At 44.2% G+C, this 21,816-nt stretch overlaps 1 protein-coding gene across 1 annotated transcript in view; it reads left to right on the plus strand.

Annotated features, from left to right (window-relative positions):
• The window catches only part of KCNK12 (potassium two pore domain channel subfamily K member 12), a 55,739-nt gene extending 34,930 nt beyond the window's left edge, over positions 1–20,809 (plus strand). Inside the window, exon 2 of the mRNA XM_054021594.1 lies at positions 19,830–20,809. Coding sequence (XP_053877569.1) covers positions 19,830–20,725 — 896 coding nt within the window. The 3' untranslated portion in view covers positions 20,726–20,809. The remainder of the gene's footprint in view (positions 1–19,829) is intronic.
• The last annotated feature ends 1,007 nt before the right edge of the window (positions 20,810–21,816 follow it).

The raw sequence follows: 21,816 nt of genomic DNA on the forward strand, positions 1-21,816 counted from the left end.
GCCCCCAGCTGTCACAGCCAAACAGCTTGGCACAAGGGAGTGAAAGGGGAAAGAAAGCATAAACTGTGTCTTGGACTTTGAATTTGATAAGGGGGGGGGCAATCAAACTGGTTTGCAGGAGTGTCTAGATTTGCTTAAGCTGGCTCTGGCCAATTTAGAAGGGTTGGATCTAATATCAGAGAGGTGAGCTCAGTACAAAAGTCTAGCGAGCCAGACAGAATCAGCCCTAGAAGGGTCAGAATGCACAGCAAGAACAATTAAAAGTGTGTGACAAGGACACAGAAGGCTATTGTTAGAATTTATTCACTTAGGTTCGCTCATCCCTCAAAAACCCAGCTTTATCTGTCACTAGTTTAAAAAAACAAAGCAAGATGCTGATAAATTGGGTAATAATTACAAGACCAGCTATGAAAATCTGTATGAGCAATTCATCAGTGTTAGCACTTGTCCTTAAAATGCTGCTGAAGGATTGTAGTTAACGGGTTTGCAACAACTGATCTCTATTAATTGTTTTTGTTTGGAGAAAGGAAGTGTTGAACACTTGAGATTAAGGAGGCTGTTGGATTTAAGTGGTTAGACAGAGGGAGCTGGAATTAGAGTGCAGTTGATTGACATATTGAATGCTAATGGCTGTGCAATACAAAATCAGCTCAAATGTACTAATAACATAGCTCAGTGACATAACAAATGCTAAACACCTGCATGCTCTTTGTTTGTTTGCACTAAATCAAAAGCAGAGGCAGTTCTGAGTAGATTTATTAGAGCTAACGGATTTTGATTTTTTTTTAATCCTTGAGAATGGAGTCAGTTCTAAGATTTATTACTCAGCACATGCCAAGACTAAATCCCTATGAACATGGTGGTGCCAAAGAGACAAGTACACAGAATTCAGGGGGTACATGCCCTCTAGTATACCCTTCATTTGGTGTAGCCAGCTGTATACTTGTCTCACTTCGCTGGCTGGTGCAAAGGGGTGGGGGCATGTAGGGCCATCCTTACCCATATGCAAAGTACGCAACTGTGTAGGGCACCAGGAAACTTGGGGCACCAAATTTCCTGGTGCCCTGCGCAGCTGCGTACTGCTCCAGCCCCTTCCCTGCCCCTGCTCTGCCCCAACCCCACCTCATCCCACTCCTTCCCCAAAGCCCCCATCCTGCTCTACCCTGCCCATGCTCCACTCCAGCCCCGCCTCTTCCCGCCCCTGAGGACTGCAGCAGGGCCGGGCCTGCACTCATCAGTGACAGGTAGTGCCGGGACCTGGCCCCAGCTTCGGCTTTCTGCCCTGGGCCCCAGCGAGTCTAATGCTGGCCCTGCTTGGAGGCCCCCCTGAAACCTTCTTGAGGCCCCAGACCCCTGTTGAGAACCACTGGTAACAAACATTAGTGTTTTAATCGAATTGGGGCCAATGCCCCCTAGCTGGCAGCCATAATGCACTCATTAACTTCTTCTGTGAACCATCCATTAGTGGGAGACAAAGACCTTGTAATGTTGGCAGACCAGGTCATGCCAGAGTGTATTCAGGCCAATTCATCTGTGTATTAGTATAGATCAAAGTGATTGTTGAAGGTAGAAGAGTGTATTTGGTGTTTAGATGTTATAAAACTAATGGGATGTTATTTGCATTGTTTTCTCTTATCTATCCTGTTATGATGTAGCAGGAAACATTTACATTGTGTATACCCCTGTAACTAAATAACCCATCACATAAGCCTTGTGGAATCTAATGAAGGACTTTATCAGAAAAAGTGCTAATTTCAAAGCAAATGCCCATTGTGTGTGATGACCAGAGATCAGAGATTCAAGATGCATTCCTCATTGACTGTCAAAGGAAAAGCCCATGTGGGTAGACACGCTGTCAGCTTTTCTGTCAGAAGGAAAGATCCCCTATCTCTGGACTGTTTGGACTCTTACAGGGAAGCGTACTGGATGCAAAGCAGAGATCCCCAGAGACAATCTGGGTACCCTGAAAAGGCTTCTGGGACATTATAGAACATACCAGTTTGGGGTATCTGCCCTCTTTCCTGACAGTCTGCTCTGAGGTAGGCACTCACTGTTATGCGCCAATCCAGGCAGCATGATAGATCTAAACTGTGATAATGTGATTTAAACAAGCAACACCAGTGACTACAAGAAGCCGCAGTGCATCAGATAGCAGCATGGTCCTACCCTGACCACCGACTGAAAAGGAAGTCCTGGTACCCACCATGAAGTCTGAGACCTATACTATAGGCAAAATAGGACCCAAAGACTGTTAACTGCAGGGATAGGAGAAAATTGTGGGTATGGGAAAAAATTTCAATGCTCTCTATGCAATTTTTTATTCTGTAATATTCTGCACTTCCATTTACAAACAAAACTACATTATTCCATTTTGAAGATACTGCCATTGCAATGTAACCAAATGTTCCAGTACTCAAGTGTCCACAAACAAATAAAATCAGTAGCAAAATTAGGAACTCCCTTCTTCCCCAGCACATTCTCTTAATTGAGATGTGTATTTTGAAGTCTAATTATCCCAAGCAATTGTTTTCTTTCATCAGGAAATTAAATGCAAAATTCTGCATTAATGTTAAAGTAGCAAAGGTAAAATTGCAAAAAGCCAGACACTGCAAAAGATAAGGCTCAAGCAGGAATCCCCTCTCATGTTGCACATATGTAGCAATTTTTATTCCTTTGTTTCTGGCTAGAGGTGTACTATAGTAATAGAGTGGGTTTAATTATACATTGTAAATAAATTATCCAATGAATTTAGCCCTTGTTTTTCTGTTAACAAATCCTTTGTCAATATAGCCTAATTTTTCTTTAAGTGTTTTACCCTTAATAGTCAGAGAATAGTTTATGTAAACAAATTTCAGCCTATGAGTTTTTGGCAAATTATTCACGTTGACTATTTGCAGTTAATTATTTAGGGGGAGTAGTTGGTCACCTAAACCACATGCTACTTTGTCTGCCTTTTTATTAAATAATTAAAAACTTTTAAAACAAAAGAATAGAAACTAGCAAAGTCATTATTTCTGGGGTGAACTTTCAGACAATTATAAGGCTAAAATATTGGAAACTTTTGTTATTCACAAACATTTTCATTGGTAGCAATCTGAATATTCACAATCAGCAAATAGGACCTTGCAAATATCAGTGGAGAAAACTCACCATTTTTATTCATATAAATGTTTGCAAGCGAACAGGGGACCTCAAAGAAGGGCGTTTGAGAGGGGGAGAAGGAGATCCCCCTGCTGAACGAACAAGTTGTGAGTACTAATCTTGGAGTGAGTGAGTTTGTTTGGCTGTTTGTGTGTTTCTTTCTCTTTCTGATTATTTCAGTTGTTTCAGTTACTGGGTCAGTTGGGATTAGGGTGACCAGATGTCCCGATTTATAGGGACAGTCCCGATTTTTGGGTCTTTTTCTTATATAGGTTCCTATTACCCCCCACTCCCATCCCGATTTTTCACATTTGCTGTCTGGTCACCCTAGTTGGGATTGTGCATCTGGGGACTGTTTGAGCCTTTGTTCCCTGGATCATCCTTGAGCATCTTTGATCCGCCTCAATCAGCCTTGTGATCACCCTCCCTGTGTGATTAACGAGGGGGTAGGGCTGACCTAGGAGAGAAGGCCTTAAAAGCCAGAGGCTAAGCAAGCAAGGGACCGCGAAGAGGGAGTTTACAGGGCCCAGAAAACAGGGGAGTTTGGGAGGGAGTTTGTGGGAGGGAGATGTAATATAATAACTATGGTTAGGAAGAGTCGCATCGCCAGTGCCAACGCTGCTCCTGTCTCCTCCACCTTTGCCTGTATCCAGACAGACAACCTAACCCTGGATGCCTCTACCCAGATCCTGGTGTGGGTTTGCAGAGACTGTGGCCTGCATTTCCCACTCACAGAAAGCCAGACTGGGGGGACCATCCACCATGAAAGGGTTTTGGCTGCCCCAAGCAGTCAAACAAACAAACAAACAAACAAGCCGCGATCGCGATCTGCGGCGGCAATTCGGCGGGAGGTCCTTCGCTCCAAGCAGGAGTGAGGGACCGCCCGCTGAATTGCCGCCGAACAGCTGGACGTGCCGCCCCTCTCCGAAGTGGCCGCCCCAAGCACCTGCTTGGTAAGCTGGTGCCTGGAGCCGGCCCTGCTGCTGGTGGAATCCCTCAGAAAGCAGGTGGGAGAGCTACAGGAGGAGGTGTCTAGGCTGAGCAGCATCCGTGCCCACGAGGAATTCCTTGAGAGTATTCACATGGAGACATCCCAGACTGAGGAAGCTATCCAGCTACAGAGGACTGCTGTCACACCACTGGGGGAGGAGGATATGGCTCTGTCACAGGGAAGACACTGGCCGATAGTTACTTCTGGCAGTGGGCAGTGCTCCATCCGTACTCCCAACCCACCCACCATAGTGATGGAAAACCGATATGCTGCTCTGGCAACGAGCGATGAGGAATCACCCCCGGAGGAGGAGGAGGAGGAGAAGCCATGTGTCCCCAAGGCTGCGAGGATCGCAGCCACCACTCCCAGGAAGAAATGTAGGGTAGTGGTGGTAGGTGACTCTCTTCTGAGGAGGACGGAGGCACCCATCTGTCACTCTGACATGGCATCCTGGGAGCTATGCTGCCTGCCAGGGGCCCATATCTGAGATATTGCAGAGGGATTGTCGAGGACCATCTGGACCTCTGACTACTACCCCATGCTACTCATCCATGTGGGCACTAATGATACTGCGAGGTATGACCCTCAACAGATCAGAAGTGACTACAGTGCTCTGGGAGTAAGGGTGAGGGAGTTGGGAGCGCAGGTGGTGTTCTCTTCAATCCTTCTGGGCAAGGGTAGGGGGGCCAGGCAGAGACAGATGCATCCTGGAGGTGAATGCCTGGCTGTGAGGATGGTGTCACCAGGAGGGCTTTGGCTTCCTTGACCATGGGATGCTGTTCCAGGAAGATAAGCAGAGATGGGGTCCACCTATTGAGGAAGGGGAAGAGCATATTTGGATACAGACTGGCTAACCTAGTGAGGAGGGATTTAAACTAGCTTCAAAGGGGGCAGGTGACCAAAGTCCACAGGTAAGTCAAGAACATGGAGACCCGGGAGAAGGTTTGGAATCTGGGGGGAGCATGGGCTGTTATAGCAGGAATAAGGGAGAGACAAGACAGAACTTGGGAGGGGGAATCAAATCAGTATTTTAGATGTCCGTATACTAGTGCAAGAAGTATGGGGAATAAGCAGGAAGAACTTGAAATGCTAGTAAATAAACACAACTATGACATAGTTGGCATTACAGAGACCTGGTGGGATAATACACATGACTAGAATATTGGTATAGAAGGGTACAGCTTGCTCAGAAAGGGCAGGCAGGGAAAAAATGGAGGTGTCACCTTATATATTAAAAATGTATACATTTGGACTGAGGTTGAGATGGAAATAGGGACAGACTTGTTGAAAATCTCTGGGTAAGGATAAAACGGGTAAAGAATTAGGGTGATGTCATTGTCTAATACAGACCACCTAACCAGAAAGAAGAGGAGAATGAGGCTTTTTTTAAACAACTAACAAAATCATCCAAAGCACAGGACTTGGTGGTGATGGGGGACTTCAACTACCCAGACATCTGTTGGAAAAATAACACAGCAGGGCACAGATTATCCAATACATTCTTGGAATGTATTGGAGACAATTTTTTATTTCAGAAGGTGGAGAAAGCTACTAGAAGAGGTCTGTTCTAGTTTTGATTTTGACAAATAGGGAGGAACTGGTTGAGAATCTGAAAGTGGAAGGCAGCTTGGGTGAAAATGATCATGAAATGATAGAGTTCATGATTCTAAGGAATGGTAGGAGTGAGAACAGCAAAATAAAGACAAATGGATTTCAGGAAGACAGACTTTAGCAAACTCAGGGAGTTGGTAGGCAAGATCCCATGGGAAGCAACTCTAAGGGGAAAAACAATTGAAGACAGTTGACAGTTTTTCAAAGAGACATTAATAAGGGCACAAGAGCAAACTATCCCACTGTGGAGGAAAGATCGGAAGTATGGCAAGAGACCACCCTGGCTTAACCAGGAGCTCTTCAATGATCTAAAAATCAAAAAAGAGTCCTACAAAAAGTGGAAACTAGGTCAAATTACAAAGGATGAATATAAACAAATACAAGTATGCAGGGACAAAGTTAGAAAGGCCAAGGCACAAAACGAGATCAAACTAGCTAGAGACATAAAGGGTAACAAGAAAACATTCTACAAATACATTAGAAGCAAGAGGAAGACCAAGGCCAGGGTAGGCTGTTGCTCAATGGGGGGGGAGGGAGAGGGAAATAATAACAGAAAATGTTTTCACCAAGAAGGTTGGTGGTGATTGGACATCTAACATAGTGAATGCCAGTGAAAATCAGGTAGGATCAGAAGAGGCTAAAATAGGGAAAGAACAAGTTAAAAATTACTTGGACAAGTTAGATGTCTTCAAGTCACCAGGGCCTGAGGAAATGCCTCAATACTCAAGGAGCTGACTGAGGAGATATCTGACCATTAGCAATTATCTTTGAGAAGTCATGGAAGATGGGAGAGATTCCAGAAGACTGGAAAAGGTCGAATATAGTACCAATCTATAAAAAGGGAAATAAGGAAAACCCAGGGAATTACAGGCCAGCCAGCTTAACTTCTGTACCCAGAAAGATAATGGAGCAAATAATGAAGCAATCAATTTGGAAACATCTAGAAGATAATAAGGTGATAAGTAACAGTCAGCCTGGATTTGCCAAAAACAAATTGTATCAAGCCAAGTGCTTTCTTTGACAGGGTAAAAAGCCTCGTGGATAGGGGGGAAGTGGTAGACGTAGTATATCTTGACTTTAGTAAAGTTTTTGATACTGTCTAGCATGACCTTGTCATAAACAAACTAGGGAAATACAACCTAGATGGAGCTACTGTAAGATGGGTGCAAAACTGATTGGAAAACCATTCCCAGTGAGTAGTTTTCAGTGGTTCACAGTCATGCTGGAAGGGCATAACGAGTGTGGTCCTGCAGGGATCAGTTCTGGGTCCGGTTTTGTTCAATAACTTCATCAATTATTTAGATCAGGAGTTGGCAACCTTTGGCACGTGGCTCGCCAGGGTAAGCACCCTGGCGGGCCGGGCCATTTTGTTTACCTGCCGCGTCTGCAGGTTCGGCCGATCGCTGCTCCCACTGCCCGCGGTTCACCGTCCCAGGCCAATGGGGGCAGCGGGAAGCAGCGGCCAGCACATCCCTTGGCCCACACTGCTTCCCGCTGCCCCCATTGGCCTGGGACGGTGAACCGTGGCCAGTGGGAGCCGCGATCGACCGAACCTGCAGACGCGGCAGGTAAACAAAACGTCCCGGCCCGTGTGCCAAAGGTTGCTGACCCCTGATTTAGATAATCGCAGAGAGACTACACTTATAAAGTTTGTGGACAATATCAAGCTGGGAGAGGTTGCATGTGCTTTGGAGGATAGGATTAAAATTCAAAATGAGCTGGACAAACTGGAGAAATGGTCTGAAGCAAATAGGATGAAATTCAATAACGACAAATGCAAAGTACTCCATTTAGGAAGGAACTATCATTTGCACATGTACAAAATGGGAAATGACTCCCTTGGAAGGAGTATTGCGGAAAGAGGTCTGGGGGTCATAGTGGACCACAAGCTAAATATGAGTCAACATTGTAACGCTATTGCAAAAAAAGAGAGCATCCTTCTGGGATGTATTAACAGGAGTGTTGTAAGTAAGACACAAGAAGTAATTCTTCCGCTCTACTGGAGTATTGTGTCCAGTTCTGGGCGCCACATTTCAGGAAGGATGTGGACAAATTGGAGCAAGTCCAGAGAAAAGCAACAAAAATTATTAAAAGTCTAGAAAACATGACCTATGAGGAAAGATTGAAAAACTTGGGTTTGTTTAGTCTGGAAAAGAGAAGACTGAGAGGGGACATAATAACAGTTTTCAAGTATATAAAAGGTTGTTACAAGGAGAAGGAAGAAAAATTGTTTTTCTTAACCTCTGAGGATAGGACAAGAAGGATAGGACAGAAACAATGAGCTTAAATTACAGCAAGGGCGGTTTAGGTTGGACATTAAGAAAAGCTTCCTAACTGTCAGGGTGGTTAAGCACTGGAATAAATTGCCTAGGGAGATTTTGGAATCTCCATCACTGGAGATTTTTAAGAGCAGGTCAGACAAACACCTGTCAGGAATGGTCTCGATAATACTTAGTCCTGCTGTGAGTGCAGGGGACTGGATTAGATGACCTCTCGAGGTCCCTTCCAGTTCTATGATTCTATGAAATCAATGTTTGTGTTATTCGACCAGCTCTGTTGCAGAATACTGTTTTCTCATAAGTCATATTGTTTAAATCTAAAAGAAATATAGACGGAGTCCTGTCAAAATATACAGGATGTGAAAAAGGGCTGAGAATGTTACTGCTGGATCCTTAACTTTTGCATGTTCTGACTTTGAGATTTAAATTTTGCAGTAATAATGTTGCATTAACACAGGAAATCCTACAGCAGTGGCAAATTTCACATCTATGTTGGAATAATATTGTGCATGAGAACTTGTTAATCTAATTGGAAGTCTGTCAGTGATTGGCACATTAGAAATGCTAAATATCCCTATGGATTAGTTTGGAAACGAACACCACATATGTAGGGTGTGAAACCATTTTTTTCTCTGGATTTGAAGTGGTAAGTATGGAAAGCAGAAAACAAGTCCTGGCAAGAGGTTCATTGATTGTCTCTATCTTTCCAGCTAAGGTTAACGGCAACACACTCTCTAATGGTTTTCAAGAGATTGCCATAATACTCATATGTACTGTAATTGATCTGGATAACCTATAGCTGTATTCCCCAAGTGCTTACATTAGAACTTCTCTTTAGTGTAGCTAAAATCAATCTAATGTCTATTAGCAGTTTCCCCTGAAATAAATTGGCTTCTGTTTGGATTCAACAGGGCTAATTTACCCATCAGTTAATCCACTGATGTAACTTTCCTCACACCAGTGAATTTTTAGCAGGGATGAATTTGGCTACTTAACTTTTACAGCCTGAGTATAGTCCAAATTATTAATTAAAGTAAATAGTCTAGACAGAAAAGGTTTTGTGTTTGAGACATAAAAGATGTAGCATTTGGAAAGTAGATCAAATTGAGAGTAGGATCGCACTATGGTTTATAGAAATTGGGGTAGGAGCAGGAGAGAAGCAACACTAAGACCTCAAGTCAGCAAAGTACACCTCTACCCTGATATAATGCTGTCCTCGGGAGCCAAAAAATCTTACTGTGTTATAGGTGAAACTGCGTTATATCGAACTTGCTTTGATCCGCCAGAGTGCGCAGCCCCGCCCCCCCAGAGCGCTGCTTTACCGCATTATATCCGAATTCGCGTTATATCAGGGTAGAGGTGTACTTAGTCACCTTGTGGCCATGGTCGCTGGAGGGGCTATATGAGAATACTCAATCAGGGCAAACTGCAAAGAAGGGGGCAGACAATCCCCAAAACTGGTGGTTTATTCTATAATTAGACTCACCAAGCCAATAACAAAAAAGCTTCTGTAATACCTTACTGATTATCAAGAAGCCAAGCTACAGTTCCCTTTAAGCAATCCAGCCTTTGGCTCCCACCCAGACAGCCAAGTATAGCAAGGGTTTTTTAAAACCTTCTTCACCATATATAAACTTCTACCAATCCCAAGGGATCAGACACATTACCCACCAAGTCAATGAATATTTCAGATCTCACGCAAATACATGCTTACAGCCAATTCTTATTTTCTAAATCTAAGATTCATTTAAAAATAAAAGAGTTACTGTGGTTAAAAGATCATTATATATATACAGATATGAGCAAAGTTCTTGGGTCAGTTTCATTACCGAGATGGTGACGTTGCTGATTTGTAAAAGTCCTTCCAAAATTGGTTAAATGGATTATAGTCCAATAGGCAGTCCATGTGCACAGTTTGTTCAAATTCTTCCATGAAAAAGTGCAGGGATAACCAGAGGAGACCTCAGTCTTGTGGCTTGAACTTCCCCTGACAACGTTTAAGCTGATCTGAGATAAAACAGGACCAGGCCTGAAACTTCCTTTATAGTTCTCTAGCAGGCTGATAACATCTTAACAGCAGACATCACAGCAGGGGCCTTCCCGGATGAAGAAAAGGCAGAGTATATTGTTGCTTTGAAGCTAAACTTCTATTTTCTATGTATACACCTGTAAACTAGTAGTATTCATTAACATAAGGCAATTAGCCAATCAGACTATCAAGGCATTCCATTATGGCACAGACAATTTAAACTGAAGACAATGTAAGTAATATTATTTCCTGCAATATCTTACATCTTTGATCTTAAGGTTAACTAAACCATCCATATGCATAATATAATGTAATTAAGACATGAATGGGAATTAGCATCCACAAACTAATCTGGTTACATTGGTAATTTCTAACAAGATATAGGTAAATGCAGACAAATACAATTAGTATCTATTCTTAATCCTCTAAGAACACAGGCTGATATTTTAAGAACTCTAGTCAATTTAACATGGCTTTCCTAACTGTCTTCAGGAATGGCCCTGTTTATCATTTCAATACTTTTCTAATATGTCCTTACAGACTGTTTTTGGGTCACACAGCCTGGTGGATGTTTAACCCTTGCTGGCTCAGCACCACACACCTGCTTAACTTTAAGCACATGTGTAGTCTTAATGATCATAGAGTATCAGGGTTGGAAGGGACCCGATCCAACCCCTTGCTCAAAGCAGGACCAATCCCCAGGCAGATTTTTGCCCCAGATCCCTAAATGGCCCCCTCAAGGATTGAACTCACAACCCTGGGTTGAGCAGGCCAATGCTCAAACCACTGAGTTATTCCTCCTCCCCTTAGTCAATTGGAGTATGCATAAGGTTAAAGTTAGGCACGGTCTTTGTTAATAGAGGCTTAAATTGGTTGCTCCCTTCTATACTTCATCAAGGCTAAAGAAAGTTTGGAGGATAAAGTTGTCTGAGGCAGCCTTAGTTTTTGCTGTGCTCTCTGAAAGTCTGATTCACCATTGCTCTGCACTTTGCATAGGCATGCACACAAGTGCAAAAGTGGGAGAAAAATGCTACTAGTCTGATTTGATAGAATTTTACACTCACTTTGGACAGGACAAGAAGCAAGGCATTGCAAAATCAGATTGCATGGTTCCACTATTGCCAGCCTCAAAAGTTCAAAAATCATGGGTCAGAACCCCCAAATCATGAGATTAGCACAAAAATCATGAGATAAATAGTGTTTTGGTCTCTCTTTTGATTTTTTTTAACTCTCCCAGTGCCAGGGTTGCCAATTTTGCGTGGATGTATTCCTGGAGGTTTCATCACATGACAATCTTTAATTGAAGATTAATCGTTAATTTCTGGAGACTCCAGGACAATTCTGGAGGATTGGCAACCCTACCCAATGCAAACATGGGACCATTACTGTTGCCCACTCCCAAACGTATTGGAAAGGTGATTGTTGGCCTCTGCTGCAGGACCTCTCACCCTCACATCTGCCTCTCCCCCTGCCTGCCAATTGATTAATTCTGTCAAGCCCCAGCCCTGCTCCTGCTGCAGCTTCCAGGGGTTCTTCCTTCCTCTTTCCCAGGCTTAGGACATATGTCCACCATAGTCCCCTTCTCAAGTCTGATGTTGCAGGGAGGGAGAGGAGAGGGGGAAGGAGCAGAAAGTAGCTGTCTGGTTCACAGGAGAGGAGGGTGAATGAGGAAGTGGAGCTGCTGTGCTCTTTCTGCTCCCTCTTCCCCACTCCCATCCTCTGAGAATGGTGTTGGGTCCTGATGGGAGGGGTAGAGAGCAGTGCCTGCATCTACAGCAGCCCTGATTGGCTGCTCTTCCCAGGAGGTGAGTGGGGAAAGCAGCCACTCAGAGACGGGTTAACCTCCCCCCAACCCCCAGCAGGTCTGAAATTTGCAAGCGGGCTGGGGGTTCTCACATCATTGTCCAGCCCTGGCTGAAATTCTATGATGTGCAAAAGAATCACAAGCGCTGGCAACATACTGGGCTTCCTATGGCCTCCCAGGGAACAGCTGGGGGCTGACCACCAATAATAAAACTAATGGTCCTGTATCTAGGAGATCACAGAGCAGTCATTCAATATAGTGACGAGGACCTGTATATTCCTGGCCTCACTATACCTTTTCAAGCTCCACATCCTGCCCCCCTGACTGCTGCGCATCCTATGGAACGGGCGGGAGTCTGCTCAGAGTCTATGGCTCCAACTGTGTAACTTCTGTAGAGTTACTTTTGATTTACATTGGTGTAACTGAGATTAGAAGCAAGTTCTTGATGTGTAGTATTGTTTGTAAAATGGGCCAGATCCCTAGCTAGTTTATAAATTACTCCTGGGGGAATTCTGCATCACTGTGCAATGCAGAATTTTGCAGAAATGAACATGCACACAGAATTTCCTTTCCCCCACAGAAATGGGCTGCAGTGCTGCTGGCTGCCACTAGGGGCCACTGGACCCAGCAGAGCCCAGCTCACACATAGAATACAATGCTAGTGGGAGGGAGAGGGAGCTAGAGTGTTCCTGGCAGCTGCAGTTCCCAGCATGCTCTGAGGGAAGGAGAGAGTGGCGCGGAGGAAACTCCGTGCAACCCTGGGACCGAACATCAGGCTGTTTCTCCCTCTGGATCCCTGGGCTAGGGGGGTTATGACTGGACTCTGGGTGGGGGTGCAGGTATCTGGGTAAGGGGGGGCTCTGCAGCTGGTCTCGGGGGAAGAAGGTGCAGGTATCTGGGCCCCCACGGCTGGGCTTTGGGGGGGAGGAGGTTCGGGTGTAGTGGCTGGGCTCTGGGGGCGGAGGGGTTGTGGGTGTGTGGCCCCTGGCTGGGCTTGTGGGGAGGAAGGGGGCAAAGAAACAGGAACTGGGTTGTCATAGGGGTTTCTTTAACTCTAATCCTGAGGGGATTTTAGTGTATGTCTGTATTGTTACAGACATACTTGCTGACAGGTATTTTGAAATAAATTACCAAAATAATTGAAACTAGTGTGATTATGTAGTGTTGTTTTTGACAAAAAATAAAATTTGCAGAATTTTAAAATATTGTATGCAGAATTTTATTTTTTTTTGGCACAGAATGCCCCCCAGAGTAATAACTATATGATTCAATGGAACTATGCTGAAAGATCTGGAACAATTTCAACCTATTCTGTTGATTGCTGATTCTGTATCCATTAACAGTACTATACAGGATTGCAGAAAGGTATTTGAATGATACATGATATTTTCAGTATTTATAGCTTGTATAACAGCATTAAGCATCTATAAGAGTCTTTGAAAGCAATCTACTACAATGTTGCCTAGCCATATTTACTTATTACTATTTAATGATTTGATGGCATCCATTATTCTTTCCTCTTTTTAAAGTCTGGATTATATTTTCTTTTAGCTCCTCTGTTCATTTTTGCAGGAGAGGATCCATTCAAAATACAGAGCTATACTTTTTATTTAGGATCATGGTTATTTCATAGGTTCAATGTACAATTTTTCATAGCAGTCTCCAAATTATCTCATTATTTCTTCTGTTCCTGTAGGATTGTGTATCTGTCAAGGGGTATTTCATTTTCATTGAGTTCTTCTAGCTCTCTCCCTGCTTCTCTTGTCCCTTATGAAATGTTTGTCTTTTGCAGTATCATGGCTGGTTGTTGAAAAGATTGGTAAGCTTTTGCTTGACGTGTTCTACCTAACTCCCGAACTCACAATTTCCTTATTCTGCCCCACTGATGTACCTCATATCTGATAGAGCAGAGAAAGAAATTTAGGTTGAGATCCTTATCCCCCCTCCAGCTAGTTTATATAAAAGGGAAGTAGCATTGGAAAGGGGCCCTAAAAGCCCCGTATCTGACTAGGGGAGGATTCCCTCCATGTGGGTGCTGTGAAAAACTGGCATAAGGCTGCCTCCCAAGGACCCCCTCAGAAGTTCAAGTATAAGGTGTTCCAGGGTGGGGCCAGAGATAGAAGGGGCATGTCAGAGGCAGGGTCACAGCACTCAGCACTGTGGAGATTTCAGGCAATACTTAAGCACGTAGGGCAGCCTGGAGGGGCTGCTGTAGCTTAACCAACACTAAGGGGAGGCCTCTCTAGCCCCTGGAACAGCCCACGCTCAGGAGGTTACAACGATGGCTTAAATTCCCCTTAGTTTCCCTGACCCTGGGCTCTAGAGGCACAGCACCTCACCCTTAATTTCTGGGGGCCCCCCCTTAACTCCTAGGCTTCTGTGCTGAAGCCTCCAGCAAGCCTGCCATTTTGATGTTGACCCCACTAGTAACTGGACTGATCCTTTCTCAAAGGTTAACAAACAGCCATCAGAAGATAGTGACTCTTGCTCACTACCAAGGTAGACCAAATTTAGACCCGTGATCTAGAAATGAAAGGCTCTGTATTACCATTCCTCTGAGCATTTCATTGTATAGTCTGGCACATAGGCTATTTATTATTCTACATCTCTGTACAACTTTGCAGAACCTCCCAGACAGGTTTTCACCTGTTGAAATTGTAGTCATTGTCACAATGAGACTATGAAATGAATAATGATTTCTAACGGTTTGAATTCCCCAGAAAGCTTGAGCATGGATACCAGCTCTTAGGGAATGTCCGCTTTTGAAGATCTACAGCATAACTTACTGGGGAAAGATCTGAATACATAATTGACAACTTGTGTTTTCTAAATGTCCTTGAGTCCTTCAAAAGCCATGGACGGGGGGGGAGGATCAGTTCTCTAATGTGATTTGTGTGGAGGTGAAAAAAGAGGGTGTAATCTCTTTTCTTTAGAAGTTCTGTAAATCTCTCCAGCTGGCAGATACCACACTTTAGCATTTTAATGTTGCTATGATATGCGGGCTCTCTGTAAAGTTAAGTTTCTCTCTTACTAGTTTGAACCCTGACTATAACAGGGTTCAAAAAAGAACTCGATAAGTTCATGGAGGATAGGTCCATCAATGGCTATTAGGCAGGAGGGGCACGGATGGTGTCCCTAGCCTCTGTTTGCCAGAAGCTGGGAATGGGCAACAGGGGATGATGATTGCCTGTTCTGGTCCTTCCCTCTGGGGCACCTGGCACTGGCCACTGTCGGTAGACAGGATACTGGGCTAGATGGATCTTTGATCTGACCCAGTATGGCTGTTCTTAGTTCTTAGTTGCAGAGTGCAATTAAAGATCTCCCTCCCTTGATGGGGTTTACAGACCCCTCACTGAGACTATAAGTAATGGAGCAGTTCTGGCCCAGAAGGCCCTGATCTTCAGCAACTGCACAGCATGCACCAAATGGATGGCCTGCTTAAAAGGAGACTCTGACAGTCAAGCTGGGGAGAGTGAAGGAGAGACTGGCTGCAGGCAGGGAGCCGGGCTCTAGCTTCTGGGACAAAGGGATCTATAGGAGAAGAGTCTGGACTATGGGTAAGACCCAACCAAGAGGCCAAAGGCCTGACATCCCTTTTTCTCGCCTCTCTCCCCTGACAAGGAGAAGCAAGTGGACACTGAAAAGTGGACTGGGAAGATCCAACTAACTGTTTGAACTAGTGAGACTGTGGAAGCAACCCTCTGCTCAGAGGAAAGCTGAGTGCCATGACCACACCCTAAACTGGAGCGAGAACAGGAGGAGGTAGGAAGAGCCCCAGGGAAGGCTCATCTGTTGTACCAGCTAGAAGGGACCAAGGCTACGTTGGCGGGAGAGCTACAGCCTCTTGTGGAGGCGGAGTTATTAAACCAATGGGAGAGTTCTCTCCCAATGGCTTAGAGCATCTTCACTCGACACACTGCAGTGGCACGCTGCGCCAATGTAAATTTGTAGTGTAGACCTGCCCTGAGACTCTCCTCACCCCTTCTCCCTGGGACTCTGGGCTGGACCCCGTAGAGAGGGAGGCCCAAGGCTCTCCTACCCTTTCTCCCCTTCTCTGCCTGACCTGGGAAGCACTGGGGAATGTGGATTGTAACTTGGCCACTTGGTAACTTGTAGATTGCCTGGCAAGGCCATCCCAAGACTCAGACTGTTGGGCCACAGCCTGCTTACTAGGCCTGCAAGCCCCAAGTGATCCCTGCGACCCTGAACAGATAGTATGAAGCAAGTCAATCGTATTTCTCAACCAAAGCCTTGGATTAGCACTGAGTACATATATATTAGCTACGCCAAACTTCAAATCCGAAAAGGGACCATTTATGGATAAAGCAGCCATCGTGTTATGTTTGGATGTTAAATAACAATTAAAGTAAAGTTGCACATGACAGCCCAGATAGACCCAGATACTCTGACAAACAAAAAACAAGCCAAAACACCATGCAAGCAACCAAAGAAAAATCATACTGTCATCATAATAATGCTTAATTATTTCTCTGTAAGTTCTTTCCTACGGAGAAAGAGTGGTCTAATGGTTTGTGCCCAGAACTGAGAGTCAAGTGACAAGGGACCTGACTCTGTATTGCCCTGCACCTTGTATAATTGGTACTAGGCTCGGGGAAAGCAGTATGCTAATATTAGATATATTTCTTTCCCCTTTCCTATACCACAGCTTACCTTTCGGCTGGGGTACAGACAAGAATTTAGAATTTTCAGGATGTATATAAAATACAGAGTTAAAACTCTGAAATAATGAAAGTGACAATTTCTAAAGAAAAAAAAGTTTACTAAATCTGTCTGTCTAGATGTAGAACAGTTGACTTATAACTCATGAAACAACTGTGAACATTGGCAATAACAATTTTTAAAGCTAATATTTTCAGAGATTTGTCCTCAAGTTATAGCATTTGTTACTACTACAAGGTTCAACACTGTATTACCTTTTACTGCTCCCAATCTATAGAAGGCCTCCACTCATATGGAGTCCTGGGTAGCTCCTGTGTCTACATTATCAGATAGTTAACACTTTAGTTACTGAATGAATACCTTATACTATCATAGATGTAGATAGATAGATAATCTCCTTCAACAAATAAATGAACACCTGGATATTTCCATCGGTGTAAGTAACCAAATAAAGTGAGGCCCAGTGGATAAAGAGTCTGCTTTATAGTTCAAAAAATAGAATGGAATGGTGGCTTTTAAAAACTTGCCAGTTCCTTTAGATAATTAAATATGCACTTGCCATTAGATCACTTCCATATCTGCAATTCCCCATATTTCCTATAATAAGTATAATCTAAAACTACTGCTGATGACATTATCTTCTTATCTTAGAAAAAACTGACCAACCCTGTATAAATCACTGTTTTTTAATTTAAAAAATCTTCATATCTTTCTTTTCTCTGTGACAAAGGATCCCTTCATTTTAAAATCCCTTCATATTTAAAAAAAGGGAAGAAAGAGAACCCGGGGAACTACAGACCGGTCAGCCTTACTTCGGTCCCTGGCAAAATCATGGAGCAGGGCCTCAAGGAATCCATTTTGAAGCACTTGAAGGAGAGGAAGGTGATCAGGAACAATCAACATGGATTCACCAAGGGCAAGTCATGCCTGACCAACCTGATTGCCTTCTATGAGGAGATAACTGGCTCTGTGGATATGGGGAAAGCAGTGGATGTGATATATCTTGACTTTAGCAAAGCTTTTGATACAGTCTCCCACAGTATTCTTGCCAGCAAGTTAAAGAAGTATGGATTGGATGAATGGACTATAAGGTGGATAGAAAGCTAGCTAGATGGTCGAGCTCAACGGGTAGTGATCAATGGCTCGATGTCTAGATGGCAACCATTATCAAGCGGAATGCCCCAGGGGTCGGTCCTAGCGCCTGTTTTGTTCAACATCTTTATTAATGATCTGGATGGTGGGATAAATTGGACCCTCAGAAAGTTTGCAGGTGACACTAAGCTGGGGGTAGAGGTAGATACACTGGAAGGTAGGGATAGGGTCCAGAGTGACCTAGACAAATTGGAGGATTGGGTCAAAAGAAATCTGATGAGGTTCGACAAGGACAAGTGCAGAGTCCTGGACTTAGGAAGGAAGAATCCCATGCACCACTCAGGCTGGGACCAACTGGCTAAGCAGCAGTTCTGCAGAAAAGGACCTGGGGATTACAGTGGACAAGAAGCTGGATATGAGTCAGCAATGTGCCCTGTTTGCCAAGAAGGCCAACAGCATATTGGGTTGCATTAGTAGGAGCAATGCCAGCAGATGGAGGGAAGTGATTATTCCCCTCTATTCGGCACTGGTGAGGCCACACCTGGAGTATTGTGTCCAGTTTTGGTCCCCTCACTACAGAAGGGATGTGGACAAATTGGAGAGAGTCCAGCAGAGGGCAACAAAAATGATTAGGGGGCTGGGGCACATGACTTATGAGGAGAGGCTGAGGGAACTGGGCTTATTTAGCCTGCAGAAGAGAAGAGTGAGGGGGGATTTGATAGCAGCTTTCAACTACTTGAAGGGGTGGTCCAAGGAGTATGGTGGTAGGCTGTTCTCAGTGGTGGCAGATGATAGAACAAGAAGCTATGGTCTCAGGTTGCAGTGGGGGAGGTCTAGGTTGGATATTAGGAAAGGGTAGTGAAGCACTTGAATGTGTTACTTAGGGAGGTGGTGGCATCTCCATCCTTAGAGGTTTTTAAGGCCCGGCTTGACAAAGCCCTACCTGGGATGATTTAGTTGGGGATTGGTCCTGCTCTGAGCAGGGGGTTGGATTAGATGACCTCCTGAGGTCCCTTCCAACCCTGATATTCTATGATTCTATTCCATGATTCTAAGGTTTTGATATCATGTGCTCACAATACATTAACTGCTTGTTTGAACTCAGAAGCAATATTTTATTTTTTCTTGGTTTTCATTCCATTCATAAAACTTATACTAGTATAGTAGCTTGTTTTAAGTCTACAGGATTCTATAATTTCTACTGCTGATGGGGTTTAGTAAAAGTTTCTATTAATTTTTTAATCAAAAATTGAAAAAGTCTGATGACCGGATACAATTTTTATCACATTCCAAAAGCAAATGAAACAAATGTAACTTATTCAAAATATTTCACATGCACAACAACAAAAATGTATTATCTGGAAGACAGTTCTGTCTTCTAAAAAGTTGAAAGAACTGGGTTTAGATCTACAAAACCAAGATGTTAGCTATTTTCTAACTCTTGGTCTGTGCCTGTATGGAATATCATGACAGCACTGAAGTCAGGGGGTGTTTTGCAATTGATTGCAATGGAGCCACGATTTCACTCATACTCTTTTGTGCGATGATACTTTCGGGACAGTCAGTCTGTTTCTGTATTTGAATAAAAGGCTTTGAATGAAGTGCTGTTACATTTAAAAGATAATCAGGGTTCAAATTCCTTTACCTTTGTACACATTGAAATCTGTCATCTGTTAGCAGGAGTTGGTATAATCATAGTGAGACCTTAACATGAGTGGGGCTACAATGATTTACAGCAGTTAAGGAACTAGTACCTTGGATATAGAGAACTAAACTTTCCAGAGGTTCATGCTGGCTTGAATGAACAGAAGCAAAGATGTGGTGTATTAATTTAACATTGTTACCAAGTGATTTGAGCTTATGAATTCCGATTTTGCAGAGCTGCTAATACAGCTCCTCCAAACAAAATAGCTCTTCTCCGTTAATAACTTACACTTCATTTCCTACAGATTTTTTTGCTCCCTCTTGAATCCTGCTCACCTTGTCCAGCATTCTGGAATCTTCCTCACCTCCTGAGAAATAATTCACTCTAATTCAGGCTGGTCCAAATTGAGTTATACACAGCATGATTTCACTAACTGGTTAAACATATTCAAAGCCAATTGTCAAAGTGAAAGGGAATGTGGTGGGATACGATATACTAGGAGTATATGCAGGAAGTGCTATGTCATGATTATAATTACATTATCTGTGCCTCGGCAGGTTTTGGAATGACCACACCCGCAACAGTGGCTGGAAAAGTGTTCCTCATAATTTATGGCCTATTCGGGTGTGCTGGGACTATCCTTTTCTTCAACCTGTTCCTGGAGCGTATTATCTCTCTCCTGGCTTTTATCATGAAGGCTTGTCGTGAGCGGCAGCTGCGAAGAAGTGGTCTTCTACCCCCTAACTTTCGAAGGGGATCAGCTATCTCTGAAGTGGACAGCCTTGCTGGATGGAAACCATCAGTTTATCATGTGATGCTGATTCTGGGAATTTTTGCCGTTACACTGGCTTGCTGTGCCTCAACAATGTACACAGCAGTGGAAGGATGGAACTACATTGACTCCTTATACTATTGTTTTGTCACCTTCAGCACTATTGGCTTTGGAGATTTGGTAAGCAGTCAAAATGCAGTGTACCAAAATCAGGGATTATACAGATTTGGAAACTTCATGTTTATATTAATGGGTGTATCTTGCATATACTCTCTTTTTAATGTCATATCAATTGTAATCAAGCAAGTTTTAAACTGGCTGTTGAAAAAGTTTGGATGCAGGTGTTGCTCTAAGTGCCATAAATCAAGTGCCCGCCTTGGTCGTCGCAATGCCATCACCCCAGGAAGCCGCTTCCGTAGGCATAACATCTCTGTGGAAACCGACGGACAGTATGACAGTGACACAGAGGGGAGGAGGCTTTCTGGTGAAATGATTTCAATGAAGGAGCTCACAGCATCAAACAAAGTCTCCCTGGCCATTTTGCAAAAGCAGCTGTCCGAGATGGCCAATGGGTACCCTAGAAACGTCAGTATGAACAGCAGACAAAATGGCTTCTCTGCAGGCATTGGTGCGCTAGCTATCATGAACAATAGGTTGGTAGAAACAAGTGATTCTAGGTAGAGTTTTTGAAAGTCTCTTCTATAAGATAATGACATTTTCTTATTCTTTATTTAATAAAAAATTAAGTTATTAGGCTGATGTTATCATGGGCTTATGGAAATTCTTAAGTGAAGAGATAAACTCCAAACAAACAGGAGGTCTATTTTTTTTTTTAAAGTCTTCTCTGGGTTGCAATACCATCTTTGTCCTAATGTGTTTTATTCTCCATATGGCTGGTGTTGGGAATAGCATCATACAGCACTTGACATGCATTTAGAACAGAGCTGAACTGTAGGGGGGCATGCAAAGTCAAGTGCCCCTCTCCCCCCCGATTGGCCTGCTGGGGGCAGAGAGGTAGAGGGGCTCTGTCTTTCTCTCCCTGTGCCTCCTCCCGGCATGTTCCGCCATTCTCCCTGGCAGCTGGGTGGGGAGAGGGACAGAGCTGCTTCTGCCTGGCTGGGAGGCAGTGGCGGCCCACTCCCTGCCCATGCTTGGCTGCCAGGGACAGCAGCTGAGCATGCCAAGGGAAGGGAAGGCTCTGGCTCGCTCAGCCCCGGTCAGTGGTAGTAGAGCCCAGGCAGGGAGCGGGCTGCCATTGCCTCCCAGTCAGGATCTCTCAGGCAGAAGCAGCTCCATCCTGCTCCCGGCCTGGCTGCCAGGGAGACTGGCTGAACATGCCAGCGGGAGGGGGAAGTGCAGGGAGAGAAGGACAGAGTCCCCCCTCCCACCGCCAGGTAACATGAGGTGGGGAGAGCATGGCAGCCCCAGGCTGGGCACAGGGCAAAGAGGGAGGGGGGCTGTCACTGGGCAGAGGAGATACGTGGGGCGGTCATGTGTTTTCCCCTTTAGATTGTGTCCCCCCAGTATGGGGAGGCACGAGTCTATGATTTAGAAGAATGGTGTATGTGGCTACGTGTGAAGACAGTGCCCTAATCAAGATGCTTTTCTTCATTGTAGAGAATGGCCTTAACCAATATCCTGAATCTAAATGCCACTGAACTCTTGAGTAGTTCAGATCTGGATTCAAAGTTCACAGCTAGGCTCTGCCTCTGTGATGAGCTAAACCAAAACCCAAGAGTTTAATATCCCCAACACCCAATCTTTGGTGAAGT

The sequence above is a fragment of the Malaclemys terrapin genome, chromosome 3 (assembly GCF_027887155.1).
Source record: "Malaclemys terrapin pileata isolate rMalTer1 chromosome 3, rMalTer1.hap1, whole genome shotgun sequence".
Taxonomy (NCBI): Eukaryota; Metazoa; Chordata; order Testudines; family Emydidae; genus Malaclemys; species Malaclemys terrapin.